This window comes from Mustela nivalis, assembly GCF_964662115.1.
Source record: "Mustela nivalis genome assembly, chromosome: 16".
In the NCBI taxonomy this organism is placed as follows: Eukaryota; Metazoa; Chordata; class Mammalia; order Carnivora; family Mustelidae; genus Mustela; species Mustela nivalis.
In genome coordinates, this window is record NC_139035.1 from 10,994,627 (window position 1) to 11,011,932 (window position 17,306).

General features: G+C 51.1%; 1 protein-coding gene across 1 annotated transcript in view; it reads right to left on the reverse strand.

The window, feature by feature from the left end:
• Positions 1-308: 308 nt before the first annotated feature.
• Positions 309-17,306, reverse strand: part of LOC309849612 (kinesin-like protein KIF28P) — a gene marked incomplete at its 5' end in the record, with an annotated part of 60,507 nt that continues 43,509 nt past the window's right edge. The window contains 10 exons of the mRNA XM_082702354.1: positions 309-801; positions 4,248-4,438; positions 4,931-5,078; positions 5,333-5,439; positions 5,677-5,843; positions 6,562-6,696; positions 7,901-8,175; positions 11,088-11,195; positions 11,716-11,834; positions 16,110-16,254. Of these exons, the coding sequence (XP_082558480.1) occupies positions 649-801; positions 4,248-4,438; positions 4,931-5,078; positions 5,333-5,439; positions 5,677-5,843; positions 6,562-6,696; positions 7,901-8,175; positions 11,088-11,195; positions 11,716-11,834; positions 16,110-16,254 (1,548 nt within the window). The 3' untranslated portion in view covers positions 309-648. The remainder of the gene's footprint in view (positions 802-4,247; positions 4,439-4,930; positions 5,079-5,332; positions 5,440-5,676; positions 5,844-6,561; positions 6,697-7,900; positions 8,176-11,087; positions 11,196-11,715; positions 11,835-16,109; positions 16,255-17,306) is intronic.

Consider the following 17,306-nt stretch of genomic DNA (forward strand, 5'->3'; position numbering starts at 1 on the left):
TTTGTATCCAGGTCTGACAGCAAGAAATTGATCAAAATAGCTTTATTTGAATTTTCAAGCTGTTTACTATAAAGATATCAGTGCTTCAGTGTGCCAGGCCCTGTTCTGAGTGCTTTATAGTCTTTTATATAATTCTAAAGATTTTATTTATTTGCTTGAGAGAGAGAGGGTATCAGCAGAGGGAGGGGCAGAGGGAGAAGCAGCCCCCTCCACCAGCAGGGAGCCAGACCCAGGGCTCGATCCCAGGACTCTGGGATCATGACTGGAGCTGAATGCGGACGCCTGACCAAGGAGCCCCCTGGCGCCCCTGTATTTGTCATGCTCCTTAACCACCCCCAGTCACTACTGTTGTCCTTCGTCTATATTAGGGAATGAGAGGCTTATCGAGGGGAAGGCACTTGCCTCCAGCTGCAGTGGGGAAGTGACTGATTGAACAGGATTCAGCTGGAGACAGGCCGGTTCCCAGCTCACCTTCACCCTGGGTTCGTTTTTACAGGGTTTGGAATCAAACTGAAGGCCGGAAACTGTCTGAGAAATGGGTTGGGTATGTTGAGTGCCCAGCTCAGCGGAGGGCCAAGTTCATCAAGCTCCCAGGCCGCCCCAGCGAGCGGCAGGCGCAGCGCAGGTGCTCTGGGTCAGCGGCCCACGCTAGCCGGGGTGCAGCAAGCCTGCTCTCTTCTCTCTCACTATGCGAGCAACATCGCTTTTCAGTCTCCACAAGCTGGATTCCAGCAGCTCCCCGAAGTCCTTTAGCCTTTGCGACTGTTGGTGCACAAACGGTCGGAGCAATCCATCGTCATCCTGAAAATAAAGGGGAAAAAAAGGACAGTAGCCTCACGTGATGAGAGTGAAAATGCGTGTGGACTGAGTGGGGTCCCAGGACGTTCTCCCAGCGCGGCGGCTGAGAGCTGCTGGCAGACGCGCATGTCACCCAGGAGCGCCCTGTCCCCAGGAAGGTGCTGCGAACGGGGAGCCGCGCTGAGCTGACGCCGCTTTCTCGGGTTGGAAGGATCTGTGTTCCTCCAGTACTGGTCGGCCAAGGACTGTGCGGAGCTGGCGGTTCTCCCGTGGGCAGGGGAAGCTGGGCTGCTGAGTCCCCCACCCCAGGTAAGCAGGTGCCGGAGAAGAGGCTGCAGGGGTGCGGTGCTGAGATGCGCGCGGGCACCCAGCCCGTCCCTGAGCGACTTCTCGGTTTCTGCCTCCAGGATCACTCGGGAAATGGCTGCTAGGTACCTTGGCCATTTTCTCCGGTGTGTTTTCTGACCACAACTTTCTCTTGAAGGTCGTTGTTTATATATTCGCAGTGAGAAGTAATACAAACAGGCTGTGGCTTCTTTTTAGCTCTTCACCTAAAAGCTTTTCTTTCTTTTCTATTATGAGATAAACACACAGATGAGTACCTGTAATGTGTTAGAGTGAAAACACCTGCCCCAGAAAGCACCTGCCTCTCGAGCCCCTCCCGCTCACCCCCTCCACCAGGCATAACCACTAGCCTGTTGACTTTAAGCATTAACTTGCCGCCTGGAATGCAGCCCTCAACAGTCTGTTTTGCCTGTTTCTTGACCATTTATGTGATCCTACTGGGTGGTGCCTTTTGTGATTTACGGGTCAGCTCGGTCGGGGCTGAGATGCCCCGTGTGGCTGGGGGGCTGAAGTTTGTTTTCCCAGCAGGATGGTGTTCCTCGGCGAGGAGGGCGCGCACTGGGATGTTTCCAGTTTGGGGCTCCTTCTCGGGTGGAAGGCAGATGGTACGAACAGCCAGTGTGTGTAGGTCCCGGTTTCTGTAGGGTTTTCCAGCCACTTCCTCACTGAACCACAGAATAGGAAATGATCTGTGTGACTGTTTCCTCAATTCTCTCAAGAATGGTGTATATAATGAGTACTGTTCTGGACACGTAGGAGAGAAGTGAATTCATTCCGTATGTTGAATGTCTTGCGAGATGGTTCTCAAACTTCAAGACCAAGCCACCTGGAGGGCTGGTTAAAGCGCAGACCCCAGAGCTGCACCCCAGGGGTCTGGTTCAGGAGAGCTGGCAGGGCCCTCGGTTTGTATTTCTAAGACCCCTGATGATTCTGGAACTGCTGGCCCGGGACCACACTTCAAGAACCTCTGCTTCAGGGCACCAGGGCTGAATCCTCTGCAGGACCAGTGAACTCCCTGGAGGACAGTGGCAGGTTTCTGGGGACGGTGTAGCTTCAACTTTTTTAGGGTAAATGGCAAAAAAATGCTTTAAGTGGCCATTCCGATTTCCATTCTTTCCAGACGGTCGCCACAACTCGGGCTTTTGAGATTTTAAAATTTTGCCCGTACAGTTGGGTTTATGGTACGGTTTCATTGTGGTTTCAGGTAGTGTTTCCCAAACCTCTAATGACATTAAGCACTTTTTTGTATATTTATTAACTTTTTTGGTTCTTTTGTGAAGTGCCTGTTTAGGTTTTTTGACCACTTTTTATTTTTCCCCTGCTGGGCTGTTTATCCTTTTGATATATAGTTCCTAACTGTGGATATTAGTTCGCTGTAGGTTAAATGTGTTATAAATAACCCTTCCGAACTTCTTTTGGCTTTGTTTGGGTATCTGGGCCCAAGTTTACCATATTAATGTCGGTGCGTCCATCACTGTTTGTCCTGTCATGTCCCACCATGAGCTCATGGTTGTGTCCAGGCTCTTACCGTCCATGATTGGGTCCTCAGTTGTCACCTGAAAGTGATCTCGGTGTCCTCTTCAGTAAGACTCCAGTTTCGTTTTTCCTTGTAGGTATTCTTAATTCTAGCACCGTTTGTTGAAAAATCCATCCTCTCCACGACCACTGCGTCTCATCCGTCATCTCTCAAGTCCCCAGACCTGAGTGAATCTGTTTCTGGGTCTTCTGTCCTTCTCCTCTGGTCACCTTATCTGATCGGGACCGAGATGTTACCGTGCGTTACAGTAGCATTAAAACAGACCTTGGTGGGGCTGTCAGGTGGGGCCAGTCTTCCTACGATGTTTTGGGGTCTTGGTCTTGGCTATTCTTCACTTTTTTTGATTCCATCTAAATGACAGAATCATCTTGTCAGACCCCATTACATTTGATTGGGATTACACGGACTCTCAGGGAGCTGTGACAGATTTACAAGAACAAATCAGCCCAACCATGCAGACACGGCATGTTTCGTCCTTTATTTACATCTTTAACGTCTCTCAAGTGAGTTTCAAAATGCTCTCCATGGAAGTCTATAGTTTTGTGTTAGTTGTAAGCCTGAGTACTTTATATATCTGATACAGTTATAAATGGCATCTTCTATACAAGGTAGTTCTGTTTGATGCTGTTACATTCAAATGCAGTTAATTTTTAAATATTGATTTTCTTTCCAGCAACTTTGTAATTCCAATAGCTAATTCCTAGAGTCTTCTGGATTTTTAATTTACAGAAACATGTCATCTGGGAATAAAAACAAGGGCAGCCTGGGGTAATAGGAAGGATATAGACTGTGGAGTGGCCCTGGCTGGGTTTGGAGGTTGGGCCTGCTACTTAACTAGTTGTGTATCTTCACGCAAGTTACTTAACCCTTCTTGTGCCTTAGGGCCCTGAACTGTAAAATAAGGCTAATCTTGGTTCCTACTGCAAGGGGTTGTTGTAGAATTGAGTTAGTAACTCTAAAGCACTTAGTAAATACTGTAGAAATATGTGCTATTGTTCCTATGATTTTGTTTCCCCCTTTTCAATCTTTCTACCTTGTATTTCTTGCTTTGTGGTGCTGGCAAGAGCCTCAAGTCCAGTGGGAAACAGATACTTCTGATTGGTGGCATTTCGGACTTCTTCCTGATGCAACACAGAGAACATTCAGGATTTGCCACTCTGCCTCATGCTTGCTCTGTGTTTAAGATGGCCTTTATAAAATTCAGGAATGCACATTTTATTCCTAATATGCTAAGACTTTTTTACCATGATAAGATGCTGAATTTTATCACAGGCTTTTTCTGAATCTATTGAAGTAGTCATGGTTTTTCTGCCACAGTATCTTATTTGGTTTATAACAATAGCCCCATTTGCATTTCGGGAATGCTCTGCTAATCACAAAGTCAAAGAATGCCCGGATATCCCACGATGTCCCACGATGGCTGCCCAGGGGAGCCGTGGCCACTCCGTTCAGGTGTCCACCCCCCTCCCCTCCCCCCTCCTCCCCAAGCTCAGGCAGTGCAGTTCCCTCAAATGCCTGAACTTAATGGAGAAAGTCTCCTTCTGCTCCCGGGCTTCTGGTTACTTACGGGAGGTTTATAATGTTTCAGTCTGAGAAACTGTCCTCTCGCCGCGTTCATGCTTTGGTAGAAGACCTTCAGGGCCATGGCCAGCTCCCTGTCCGAGCCGGCTCGCTGGGCAGACACGTGAGGACTGTCCCCGGCTGTGGGCAGCTGTGCTGGCGTTGGAGGGACCCTCAGGGTATCTGATGGCTTACCTGCTGAGGTAGTGAGAAAAGACAGTATTTGTTTAATCGTCTGTTCCTCCAAGTGCCTGCACTGGTGTTTTGACGGCATTTCCCAGCAGCAGTTACCCAGCATCGCTGAGACCCTCCAAAGAGACCTTACCCGGCAGAAGTGGGGAGAAGTTCTGCATTTTTTAATGAAATAAGATCTAGTTCAACTCATTAAAGAGTAAATTTCTTAGAGGAGCACCTGGTGGCTCGGTAAGTTAAGCCTCTGCCTTCAGCTCAGGTCATGATCTCAGGGTCGTGGGATCTAGTCCCACATCAGGCTCCCTGCTGGGCGAGGAGTCTGCTTCTCCCCTGCCTCTGCCTGCTGCTCTGCCTACTTGTGCTCTCTCCCTCTCTCTCTGACAAATAAATACATACAATCTTTTTTTTTTTTTTAAGTGAATTTCTTAAAAATACAAACACACCTCTCAGATGTAGAAGTTTAAAAAGTAAACAGCCAGGACTTGCGTCGTCTCTTACCTGGTTTGGCAGAAGCAACTTTCTCGAGTGAGTGTTTGAGCAGCACATTTTCCTCTCTCAAGGCTCTGTTGACGTTTCTGAGCAGTTCCGTCTCCTGTTCTAACTTGAGCAACTTCATATAAAGTTCTGATATCTGATTTGAGGTGGTCTACAAAAAACATGTCCATTTAGCCTTTGGCTGGCTTGTTTGCATATCTTTTAGGACTGCCAATTATACTATCAGGACACAACTAGTTGGTGGTGGGGGGTGGTAGAAAGCAGGGTTTAAGACCCTCAACCACAGGAGGAAATCAAGAAAACACTTGTTAAGTGGAAGGAACTCTGCTGATCCCTCAACAGCTGTCCCCTGGGATTTCTTTGTCATCTGCTTTGTCTACCTGAATGCCACCTGAATGTGCCCACCTGGCTTGTATCCATCACTGTGGAAATTTTCTTGGTGTCCACCATGATGTGGCCTTCACTTGTGACCATGACATCTGGCTGAGAGGAGCTCAGTTGGGCACAGCCTTCTGAAATGTGGGAAAGATACCGTCCAGGAAAGAAACGCCCCCTCTCGGTCCCCAGTGTCACGTGAAGAGATTTAAACTGTATAACCAGTGAACCTGAGCCCAGGGACCTAGGAGAAGATGGCTCTTGGCTATTAAGACCCTGACTCCCGCCCTCTCCCTCCGTCCCTCAGTAGCCCTAGAAACACGTGGTGGCTGATGGAAGGATGCATCGCGCCAAAGAGGAAGTAAGCGGGGTACCTTGCAGACCCCATAACTCGACAACGAGAGCGTTTGTTTGTAAATAGTTCAGAAACTCCTGAGAAGCATTTAAGGCTGTAAATTGGACAGTTTCTTCTATTTGAGGATTCACAGTTTTCCATACAGGCTTGGTATAGAAAGTGCTTGAAAGATCATAAATTCTGTACCTGAAAGAACAGAAAACACCATTTAAAACCAGAAGGAGCACATTTCTAAAGCAAAGGATCACATGAGCCGAAGAGCGATGGTCTGGATCGGTCAGTCGATCCAAGATGACCAGCAACTGCCCGTCACGAGTGTCGTCCCCAACGTCTCAGCTACTTACCATGGGAAGCACCGCTACATGGAGGGTATTACGTGTCTAACAAAAAGGAAATGGATAAACACTTCGATAAATACTTTCTACTTATAAAAATGTTCATTTTCCATGTGAGGTGGTGGTTGGGTTTTTGTCCTTCAAAACTTCCCTTGATCACTTAAAATCCTTTCAGCCTAATTAAGCCTATCTGGTGTTTCTGCCATATTGCGATACAGTCCTTCTGTTTCCAACTCAAAAAAACAAAAATAAAAACAAAGCAAAACAAAAAACAAACCCAAACTATCCCATATAGATAAAACAGTTTTACTGGATATTCTTTCAAACAAAAATCTGTGAGTCCTGCTTCAATCACTCTTCTCAGCACACGTGGCTTACTGTCCAACAACCTTGAAGGAAATGGAACTTCCACTAAACAGACGAGGAAATACTCATGTTGGGGCTGGGCAAGGAGGAACTGAAGAAAATTTCACGGTACACTCGTATTTGACCCCTGAGGCAAGACTCCCTCCCACCAGGGCCCACGAGTGGGTAGTGTGTGCGCACGGCTCCGCGGGGCAGGCCGGTACCCTATCTGGACACCCCGCTCGGCGCGCTCCTTGAGCCACTTGATGCCGAGACACCGCACGAGGCCAATCTGGAAATCCATCCTCTTGCCCAGCAGCTCCAAAGGGTCCATAACCACATCCTCGTCACCACATGCTCTGCAAATAGAGGAGAACATGGACCATGGCTTAGCCGGGGCCCAACCTGTTAGGATTGTGTGGTCAAAGGGGACAATTGAGACTCCTCAAGAGATGGCCCGTGTCTCTGAAGAAAAGACAGGGGATGTTACCAGCTGTGGAATTCGTTCATTCAATAGACACTCAAGGAGTTCACAGCCTTCTTGAGGAGGAGACAGCAATGTATCCACTTCATGCAATAAATGCGCTAACCCTGGAGACCTAGGTAGGTTCCCACTGGGAGAAAGGGGCTGCTACCCAGGGAAAGCCGTCCGGCCACCCAAAGGCAGCCTCTCGAGGTGCCACTTTCCTTGGTGGACGCTTCACAGACCAGAGCCAACTCCAGGCCTACAAGTTTGCAAATTTGGACTTTCCAACAGGGGCCATTTCTCCCACCAAACTCACAAAGACTAAAGCCTAGAAACTAGAATCCTGCTTTATTAACTTGCCGTGAGAGCAACCCAGCAGCCCAGAACCAACCAGCAAACCAGTAGCCCGAGGTAGCCCAGAGACCAGAAAGTGTCATAGAGTCGCAAGAAAGACAATCAATGGTCAGCTCGGTCCCCGGGTCACAGGACCTTGCAGCCTCTCACCCCCTTTCTGAGCCTGTTGCCTCTTCAGAAAGACAAAAAGGCTGCCATGGGTACCCAAGGGGACCGAGCCCCCAGACCAGAGCCCCTGACTGCCAGCCTCTTCTCTTAGGATTGCTAAGAGACTTGGGCTTTTGTGAAAACTGCCTGAACTGCCTCTGGCCTGAAGAGAGAAAGAGAGGAGGCTCCCCAGAGGGAGGCGGAGAGCCAATACAGCAGAGTTAAAGCAAAGCCCATCCCCACAGAAGGTCGAATAGCCACCCAGAATGAGGCCAGGCTGGGGAACAAAGGCACCTCAGTGTCCACCTTGAGAAAAGAAACAAAACAATGATTGGATCCTATGCCCTGGATGGAGAAGGGATGAGCTGGAAAACCAGCTTTCCCTTCCGGCTCTAGGGCCTCCTCACTGGGCTCTGGAAAATTCCGGGTCAGCCGATTTGACCGCCATGGCAAAAATCCAATTAGCTTTGGCTTGGCCAAGTTGTGGCTGCGTGAGCTCCTCGGGACACCGAGCTGACCACCTCCCGGGAGAGCTCAGGCATGCTGTGAGCCCTCTGCTGGGCACACCCAGGACCAGGGAAGAGGCAGACACCCACTGTCCCCCCGGGGAGCAGGGCGTCACGTGGACGTGCAGCACGGCCTCCTCCGTCCCGTCACAGTTGAGGAAGTCCACCTGCTCCTCGAGCCTCATGCAGTAGGCGAGGGGCTGGAGCCACACGTGAGCCGAGCCCAGGTGCACGGCCTCGACGGGGTCCCAGAAAGGGTCATCTTCCCGAGCCACGTGGCTGGCTTCCCCCTCCAGGAAGCGCTGGTAAAGTTCCTCCATTAGGAATTTCCTATTGATAAACTTGGCTTTCGACCAGATCCATACCTGGAAACACACGGATGAGTCAAGGGTGTCTGACTTCACCTCCCTCATGTGGCCTGCGCTTGGGGTACCCAGGACCATACCACGCTCTCCACACACTTTGTCCACATTCACTCCTGACCCGTCACTTCAGCATCCTCGAGTTGCTGGAACTGAGCAACTCCAAGGAGATGACGAAGAGTGGAGGCGACAGGCCCTCCCAGGAGGAATGGAGGTTTGAGGCTCGTGGTTCGCGGAAGAATGGCCCTCCGGGATGTCCGCGTCCCAGTCTCGGGAACCTGCCCGTGTGTTACCTCGTGTGGCAAAGGGAAGTCGATGCAGGGGGAGTCAAGATTACTTATCAGCTGACCTTCAAGTTGGGAGATTCACTTGGGTTATCCACGTGGGCCCCGTGTAATCACATGGACCTTAAATGTGGAAGGAGGAGGCAGAAGAGGAGTTGGAGAGACCGTGGCCGGAGCTGGGTCAGGGAGGTGCCACGTGGCTGACTTTGGAAATGGAGCATGATGGCCATGAGCCTGGGAAAGGAGGGGCCTCTAGAAGCTTGAAGAAGGAAGGAAACATTGTCCTCAAGCCTCCAGAAAGCAAAATAGCTCTGCCAGTGCCTTGGTTTTCATGCAGGGGGGCCTGGGCTGGGCGTCTGGGCTACAGAATAATAAGGTGATAAAAGTGTGAGCTCACGCCCCTGAGAGAGACTGCCACTGTCTGTCTCCTCACTGGGTGAGGGACACGGCTGCTGAGAGGACAGAAGCCTAAGATGCAGAGCGGGGAGAGGGCATGCAAGTGAGATGGAATGTTCTGGACCATAAACGTCCCATCAGAAGTGGTTACCGGGTAAACCGAGCAACCCCTTGTCTGAGCAACTTGGAAACAACTCAACAGACACATCGTTCTCTGAGTGTAAGGTGTCTTCAAAAGAAAGAACATCTTCCGGACCCTAAAAGACTTCTTTCTTTTCTTGTCTGCCTCGAGTGCAGTGAGGAACAGCCCCGCCCTCTGAGCGTCAGCGAAGCTCTGCAGGACTAGAGGGGGTGACCGTGGACACAGACACCCTGGCTGGAAGCTTTTGCCTGGGAGCTCCTGAAAAGTGAGTGCAGCCGGCCTTTCCAGTGGCGACTTCCCTCTCCCACCATGGCCCTGGCTGGCCCCTGTGTTGGACCCCCGAGAGCTGCACTGGGGGTGTGCGAGGGGCCGACGTCCAGCCTGCAGTTCTGGACTGAGTGTTAGGTCCCCCTACATCCGTACATTGAAACCCAAACCCGGGTGTGATGGGATGAAGAAGCAGAGCCTGGGGGAGGCGACTGGCCCAGGAGGGTGGGCCCCTCACGAATGGAATCAGCGCCTGATGAAGCAGGCCCCAGAGCCCTCCCAGGCCCAGAATGCCACGTGAGGACCCAGCGAGAAGGTGTCTGCTCTGGCCCATGAAGCCATCCTTCACCAGATACCAGATCCGCCCGTGCCACGATCTCGGGCTTCCAGCCTCCAGAGCTGTGAGATTTGTGACACAAAGGGACAGGGACATGTCTCGCTTCTCTCCTCACCCCAGGGGGTACAGAGGAGGCCACCGCAGTGTTGGGTCAGAGGCAGAGACAGAAAAAAACAGAAAAATGTCTCAGAATTTCAGGCTCTGGCCTGGGTGGCTCAGTGGGTTGAAGCCTCTGCCTTTGGCTCAGGTCATGATCCCAGGGTCCTGGGATCGAGCCCTGCATCGGGATCTCTGCTCCTCGGGAAGCCTGCTTCCCTTCCTCTCTCTCTCTCTCTGCCTGCTTCTCTGCCTACTTGTGATCTCTGTCTGTCAAATAAATAAAATCTTTAAAAAAAAAAAAAACAAGTTCAGCTCCAGTCTGGCCTGGCTCAGGTCGGCTCCATGGGCCCTCCCAACCGGTGGGGACTCCGTGACCCTGGTGCCCGGCAGGAAACACACTCATGGGTCCCTGAGTATCCATTTATAACTCTTTTCCTGTGACATTATACAATTTTAAGAGGGTTTTGACAACTTTGGGGGAATGAGCAGAAGGGTGAGACCCAGAGGAGGACCAGCTCGTTGCTTGGTAGGGTAGATCACCCAGTGATGGTTGGTCCCTTCCACCAGTGGCACGTTTGCCAACTCTGGCTGCCCACCCAGACGCCCCTGGAGCATTTGGGGCTCGTCTAGAGAGACTAGGAGAGCGCATTGGGCTGGGGCCAGAGGTCCCGGGGTTGCTCCGAGGCCAGAAATACGTAACAGACACCAACGGAGCTCCGCAGTCTTTTCTGTTGGGCAGAGAGAAAGGCAAGGGGTCATAGGTACCTGAAGGGGACCCTCCTGGCAGTGAGCAAAGGCAACCATGGGAAAGGATCAGCCAGGCCTTTTCTGGAATCTTAACCAGCATGCAGATTTTCTCACTTCTCCAGAAGGACACACCTCTCTGTCTCTCACGCTCTGTCTCGCTCGCTCGCACACAGACACGACCATCAGCTGGCTAAACTCTCGGGCTCCCTTCTGGTACTCATGTTAAAAATAGCGCTCCTGGGTGGCTCAGTCAGTTAAGCATCTGCCTTCGGCTCAGATGAGGACCTCTGGGTCCTGGGATCAAGTCCCGCATCGGGCTCTCTGTTCAGCGGGGAGTCTGCGTCTCCCTCTCCCTCTGCCCCTCCCCTTGCTTGTGCTCTCGCTCTCTTTCTCAAATAAATTAAAAATTGAAAAACTGTTCAACAGAAAGTGCTCAGTGCTGGTGGTTGGGGCAGTCTCAGGACTTGGTGCGTGTGGGAAAGGCCCAGGAGGGAACCACAGAGGAGGGTCCTCTGTCCGCAGGGTCCCGGCTCACACTCAACACGTGGTGTCCCTTCTCTGGGTCTCCACAGGCTGTAGGGCTCGAACTGACCTCTGTCCCCGGGAAAGTACCTCCGAAACCCCGTCCCCGGGGGCGTGTCACCTCATGAGTCCTTTGGTGCGTCACCTTCACCATGACCTCTTTCTGTAGGTCGTAGCCCCTGGAGTCTGAAGACGCTAAATTCTTCACCTTCAGCTCCATTCTGAGTCCCTGGTGAGAGAAACACTTTGCCCCGAGTCACCCTGCGTTTCCGCACAATCCCTGCCCGGTCTCGCCCTTTTTCTGACCGTCCCGACGTAAGTCTCTTGCAAGTTTCCTGAGGACTGGGGTCCTGTGTCACCAGGGAGCCAACCCCCATGTAGGTCCTCTCTGGCACAGAAAGCTTCGGGGTGCCGGACCCAGAGAAACCCCACTGGAGGGCAATCTGGGATGGGGTGGTTCAGCGCGCAGGCATTGGTCTGCGGTCCTGAGTTCTGGGGCCCTGGGGGCTGTGGGGGCGTCGGTGGCCCGAGGCGGAAGGAATGGCGTTAGCAGCTGGGACTGGAGAGTTCTGGGTGTTGACCTGGGTTCTGTCACTGGCTCATGGTGGCGTCCTGGGTCCTGACCTCTCCAGGCCCCCGTGTCCCCATCCACACCGCGGAGCCGGCCGTGGCGGTGGTGTGAGGGGCCGTGGACCCTGTCCTCTGGGGCCCTTCCTGGACTGAGTGCTGGACCGTCCTCTAGCTCTTACCTTGTCCAGCTCTTCGCCCATTTGATTCGCTTCCGCCACCAGCGGCATCAGTTTGACATAGTCCTGGAACACAGCCAGCACGCTGGGGTCTGCGTTCCCGTCCCCGCGGCCCGCGGCCCCTAGGAGGACAGCACGTGCTCCTGAGCACTGGCCTCCTGTTCCGGGACACTTGTCAGCCGGGAGGGAATGCATATGCTCCTCAGTCATTTGATTGTTCAACAAATGTCTGCATTTTAAAATTATAAGCATGTAATTTAAAAAAAACAAAAACAAAACCAGGGACACCTGGGTGGCTCAGTTGGTGAAGGGTCAGCCTTCGGCTCAGGTCATGGTCTCAGGGTCCTGGGATCAAGTCCTGCGTCTGGCTCCCTGCTCAGCGGGAAGTTTGCTTCTCCCTCTGCCTGTCCCCACCCCATGCACGCTCGCTCTTTCTCTCTCAAATAAACAAAATCTTTAAAAACAAAACCAAGTGTGGAGAAGAACCACCACCTGACTCTCTTAAATGCCGACTCATCTCAACCCGTGAATCTCGGGGGCATCCCACAGGAATCTCCCCGCCTCTGGTTCCCATTCGTGGTCTCAGGGTCCTCGACCAAAGCGGCTTCAGATTGTCCCGGGAGGCAGGTTGGGAGCCTAAAACAGGGTTGGCCCCGTGAAGGTCTGGGGATTCCTCTTGAAGCTGCAGCTGGCCCGACAGGTAACCTGTTCTTACTTCCGTTCCTTGGGCGGCTTGCAGCTGGGGGTGCTGGAGATGGGGGCACGGCCGGTCCCCCTGTCACACCCAGGCTGACGCTCCCTTGTGTCAGCGACTCTCAGCTCTTTAGGGAAGGAGATGGAGTCACGTAAGAGAGTAACTAGATAAGACCAAGAAAGGGGAAAGATCTACCTGAAAGGTAAGATTTCAACTGAGAGTTGAAAGCTGAGAATGAGCCAAAGCAGCAAGGAAAAACAAAGCAACAAGTGCAAAGGCCCTGAGGCAGAACAGGGCTTGGTGTGTCCTCCAGGTAGCAGCAAAGAGACCAGGAAGTTTCAAAGCCAGGTAACGAGAGTGGTGTGAGATAAGGTTGTGGTGGACTATATAGGGCCTTCAAAGCCGTGGTAAGGAGTTTGGATTTTAGTCTTACACTGAGAAGTTGATGAACATTTTTCAACCTGAGAGTAACAGGCAAGAGAAGTCGGTAGCTTCCACAGAAATGGTAGCGCAAGCAGACGGAAGAAAGGCGGACTGGATCGCGAAGTGAGGCAAGGGCGGAGGCCTAGGTTTGGGGCTTGAGCAATTCGCAATGTGGTAAATCCTGGGTATGAAAATAGGGTGCAGTGAGTGGTTGAGACGTCCGTGGGACGTGCAGGTGATGGCATCGAGAAGGCACCTGAGTGAAGATACCAAGGAGAGAGCGAGTAGATAGCAAGACGCAGAGCTGCTGAGGGTCATTTCCGTAAGATGGCACTGAGCACTGCTGGAGGCGGGATGAGGACCCGGGGAGCACCGTCTGGAGAAGTGCCCCATGGCTCAGATGAGGGGGAGCCAGGAAAGGGGATGTGGGAGAACCAGCCTCGAAGGAAACCAAGAGGGCATATTGTTCCAAGAGGAGAATAGTTCACAGGGGAGCATACTCAATGGTATAAAACGTTGCCACGATTTCAGTGAGATGGGTGTGGACAGGTGCCTACAGATCTAGAACACAGAGTGCACAGCATCTAGGAATGGTCGGGACGGAGGCCAGCCTGGAGGAGGCCAGGGTGTGCGTGGGAGATGAGAAAGTGGAAATAGCTGACTAGTTTTCTATTGAAGGGAACAAAAAACAATATGGCGGTAGCTAAAGGGGGATGGGTCAAGGTAGGGTTTTGTTTATTTTTATGGCAGAAGATAGTGGAGCATGTTTGTGTGATGGGAATGACCCACAGAGGGCATTTGATGGTGCAGGGGAGGGGACCCTGCAGGGACAAATGCTTAAGAAGGTGCTGGGGTAGGGCTGTGCCTGGGTGGCTCAGCTAGTTAAGCATCTGCCTTTGGCTCAGGTCATGATCTCGGGGTGCTGGGATCGAGCCCCGTGTGGAGCTCCCTGCTCATTGTGGAGTCTGCTTCTCCCTCTCCCTCTGCTCCAGGGGATGGAATCCAGAGGAAAGATGGAGAAAAATGGGACATAAATATTATAGTAGAAGGTTTCTGCACCAAGGGAAAACTAGACTAACCCCTGGGGCTTTGAACATGGAATTCATCACTAGGAACTCATGGTTTTGTGGGTTTAGAAAAAGCTATCCGTATGTCTGAGGGAGATGTACATCTGTCTGTCCATAGAGCTATATCCATTTATCGATACAGCGGTCTGCACACCTAGCTCCAGATCTTGATTTATAAATGCTATTCTCAACCAGAAGGAGTCAGGATGCTGGGACTGAGAGTCCGTAGATGAACCTGGAAAGTGTTCTTCTGCCAGAAAGGAGGCTAGTGTTCAAAGAACAAAGAGGACATGATACGAAGACACGGAGATGCGCTTGGGGCTCCTCCGGGCCATATCTAGGATGGTTTGCTCATCAAAATAGACCCTGAAAGCAACAGATTAAAACCTCTTGTGTAAGACTAGATTCTTTGAGTTCATACGGGAATAGGTAAGTGAGTAAGCAAAGAGAGGCTGCGGCAGATTGTTTTCAAATAAATGTAGAAGAAAGTTTGGAACCGGAGATGCGCCATTTGACAAAAATTATCATCATAATCTGAGCAAGAATGATCGAAGGATGATAAAACTAGCGGAGGAAGGAATGGTGAGTTGTAGGGTGTCTACATGTCAAAGCCTCTCCGCATAAAATATTAATAAAAAAAGGTGGTAGCTTCACAGTGGAGAAACTGGGCAGCCACCAAAAAGATGAATGAAGGAAGATTCTACGAAATAACAGGGCTTTACTCTTTAAAAATGTCATGGTCACGAAAGACAAAGACCTTTAAGGAGGTTTAAGGAGACTAGAGAGACACGACAACTGAATGTGGTCTTACATGTTGGACTTGAATTTTTTGTTGTTATAAAGGACGCTACTGACACAATTAGTTCAACATGCGTCAAGTCCATAGTGCAACTTAATCTCAAATGATTCCGAAAAAAAATGTATCTATATATACATTTAAAGATTTTATATATATATATATACACACACACACACACACACACACACACACACACACACACACACACATTTAAGTATATACACATACACAGGTATATGATAAAGCAAGTGTAGTAAATTTTGACACAGGAGCTCAGGGGTGTATGAGAGTTCTACACATGACTCTTGAAACTTTTCTGTATTCTCAAGAAACTGATTCAAAATTGAGAATCTTCCACACAGTTTCCCCGCCATGGCGAGAGGCTCCAGGGCAGGGGGGCAGATCATGTCCAGCCACTGAGGACAGGTGGACTGGCCACAAGGCAGTGGGAATTGTGTCTGAGAGCCACACGGCACCTGGGGGAGAGCAGGGGAAACTCGAGTAAAACCTCCAGAACGCAGAAATAAGACTAAAGAAATGACTGTCCTTTAAATGTCCTAGCAGAGGGGCGCCTGGGTGGCTCAGTGGGTTAAAGCCTCTGCCTTCGGCTCAGGTCATGATCTCAGGGTCCTACTCACCAAGGAGCCTATTTTCCTTTCTCTCTCTCTGCCTATCCCTCTGCCTGCTTGTGATCTCTCTCTCTCTGTCAAATAAATAAATAAAATCTTTTTTTAAAAAAAATATCATTAAAAATGTCCTAGCAGAGCCTTGGGTAGGGATTCTGATCGCCTAGGGGGATGTCCCTGTGTCCACTCACTGAGCTATTGGTTGGGGCCCTGACCCCCACTTAACCAACTGAGCCACCCAGGCGTCCCATCTGACCCCCACTTTAGAGTAAAAAAGTCCACTTAACTTTTGACCCCCTCAAAACGTAGAAGACTTTTTGGCCAGAAGACTCAGCAGTGAGCAGTTGATTAACTAGTTAACTAAGTGTATTTTGTCTGTTCTATGTATTCTTACAACAATCCTGTGTTCTTACAATAAAGTACGCTAGAGAGAAGAAAGTCGTAAGGAAGAGGAAAGTACATTTACAGAACTATGCTGTATTTAAAAAAAAAAAAAAAATCCACATGTAAGTGGACCCGTGCCATTCCACTCCTGTTGTCCAAGGGCCAGTGGGATACACCCGCCTCCTCCCTACTCCATTTATTAAAGAAGCAGTTTAACAAATTAAATATTAGACACGCCCTCTTTCTGCACGTATATGGAAATCCTATTTGAACGTTCCAAACATTGCACTTTGAAACAGTAAATGATTATTTTCTTAAGGGAGGCAGGAGAGCGCATAACAAAAGCAGTTGCTTTCCCATCAGTGCATGGAAGATGCTAGAAGGCAGGGCCCGGGGTTGCTCACCAAGCTTGTCTACGCTCACTCCCTCTGCAGCAGCTCTCTCCAGCTGGAAGAAGTCGTAGTCAAACCTGCTCAAGTCTTCACTGCCTCGCTCGGCAGGAAACCCAATGTAGAGGTAGGCGCTGTTGGATCCCAAGATCAGGCGGTCCTGGGGAGGAGACACGTGGCTCAGGGGGAGAAGAGTGGAGACCAGGGGTGTGGGGTCAGCCTGCTCCAGGGGAAGCCAAGGCCCCAAGGCCAGTCTGGCTGTGTTAAATCACAAGACCTTCCTGAGTTCCCCCGAGAGGGAAGAGACCCAAGAACAGAGAGGAAGAGGTTGGCGTCTTGGTTTTGTGTGTGTGCTTTCATTTAGGACTTCTGCATCCCACACCCAGCTCTGACCCGGGGATCCCAGTGGGGACCAAACAGAGCTGGGTCCTCCCCTCTAGGACTTTACAGACCAATAGTGTAATAGCCTGAGAAAGAGGCTTGAATGAAAAGGGGTGCTTCTGCAGAAGGGCGAGGGGACCTGCCATGTACCAGGGATCAGAGCGGTCCTCTCCCAAGGTGCACTATTTCAGCTAAGAGGTCAGGGGCGGTAAGTTTCAGCAAGGCGGGGAAGGCTGCTGTCAAACAGAGCCTGGGATGTTCCGAAGAACCAAGAGAAGGTCAGCGTGACCTTCGCGCAGAGCAGTGAGACTGGAGGAGGCGGGGAGATGGGGCGGCTCACACAGGTGTCCCAAAGTGGGGTCACTGAAAATTTCCAGGATGGCATGGTCCAATAGCTTGTCTAGAAGGTTCTCTGTGGCCACAGTGTGAGGAATGGGTTGAAGAGGGGATTGGGTCACAGGGAGGCTGGGGAGGGTCCCTGTGGTGCTGGGGACTCCGGCTGAGGCATGGGGAGGAGACGGAACGCCCAGGCTCTGCGAGTCCCTCCCTGTGGCAGGTTTTTTAAGAAGTCTAAGATGTCATAAAACGTTAGAGCTGGGAAGCGTCTTGATGAACTTTTAGTTCGCTCCTTTCTGTTTTATAGATGAAGTCCAGAGAAGCAAAGTAATTTGCCCAAGAACACACAGCGAGTGACTATCAGATCTCCCAACCCCGAGCCATGACCACGTCTATCATGACACTGTAGCAGAAGGACACGGGGTGGTTGGGGCCCAGCCCCCGCCCGGCCCCACCGCAGCGGGAGTGCGGAGGAACCTGTCCTAGCTCGCAGGT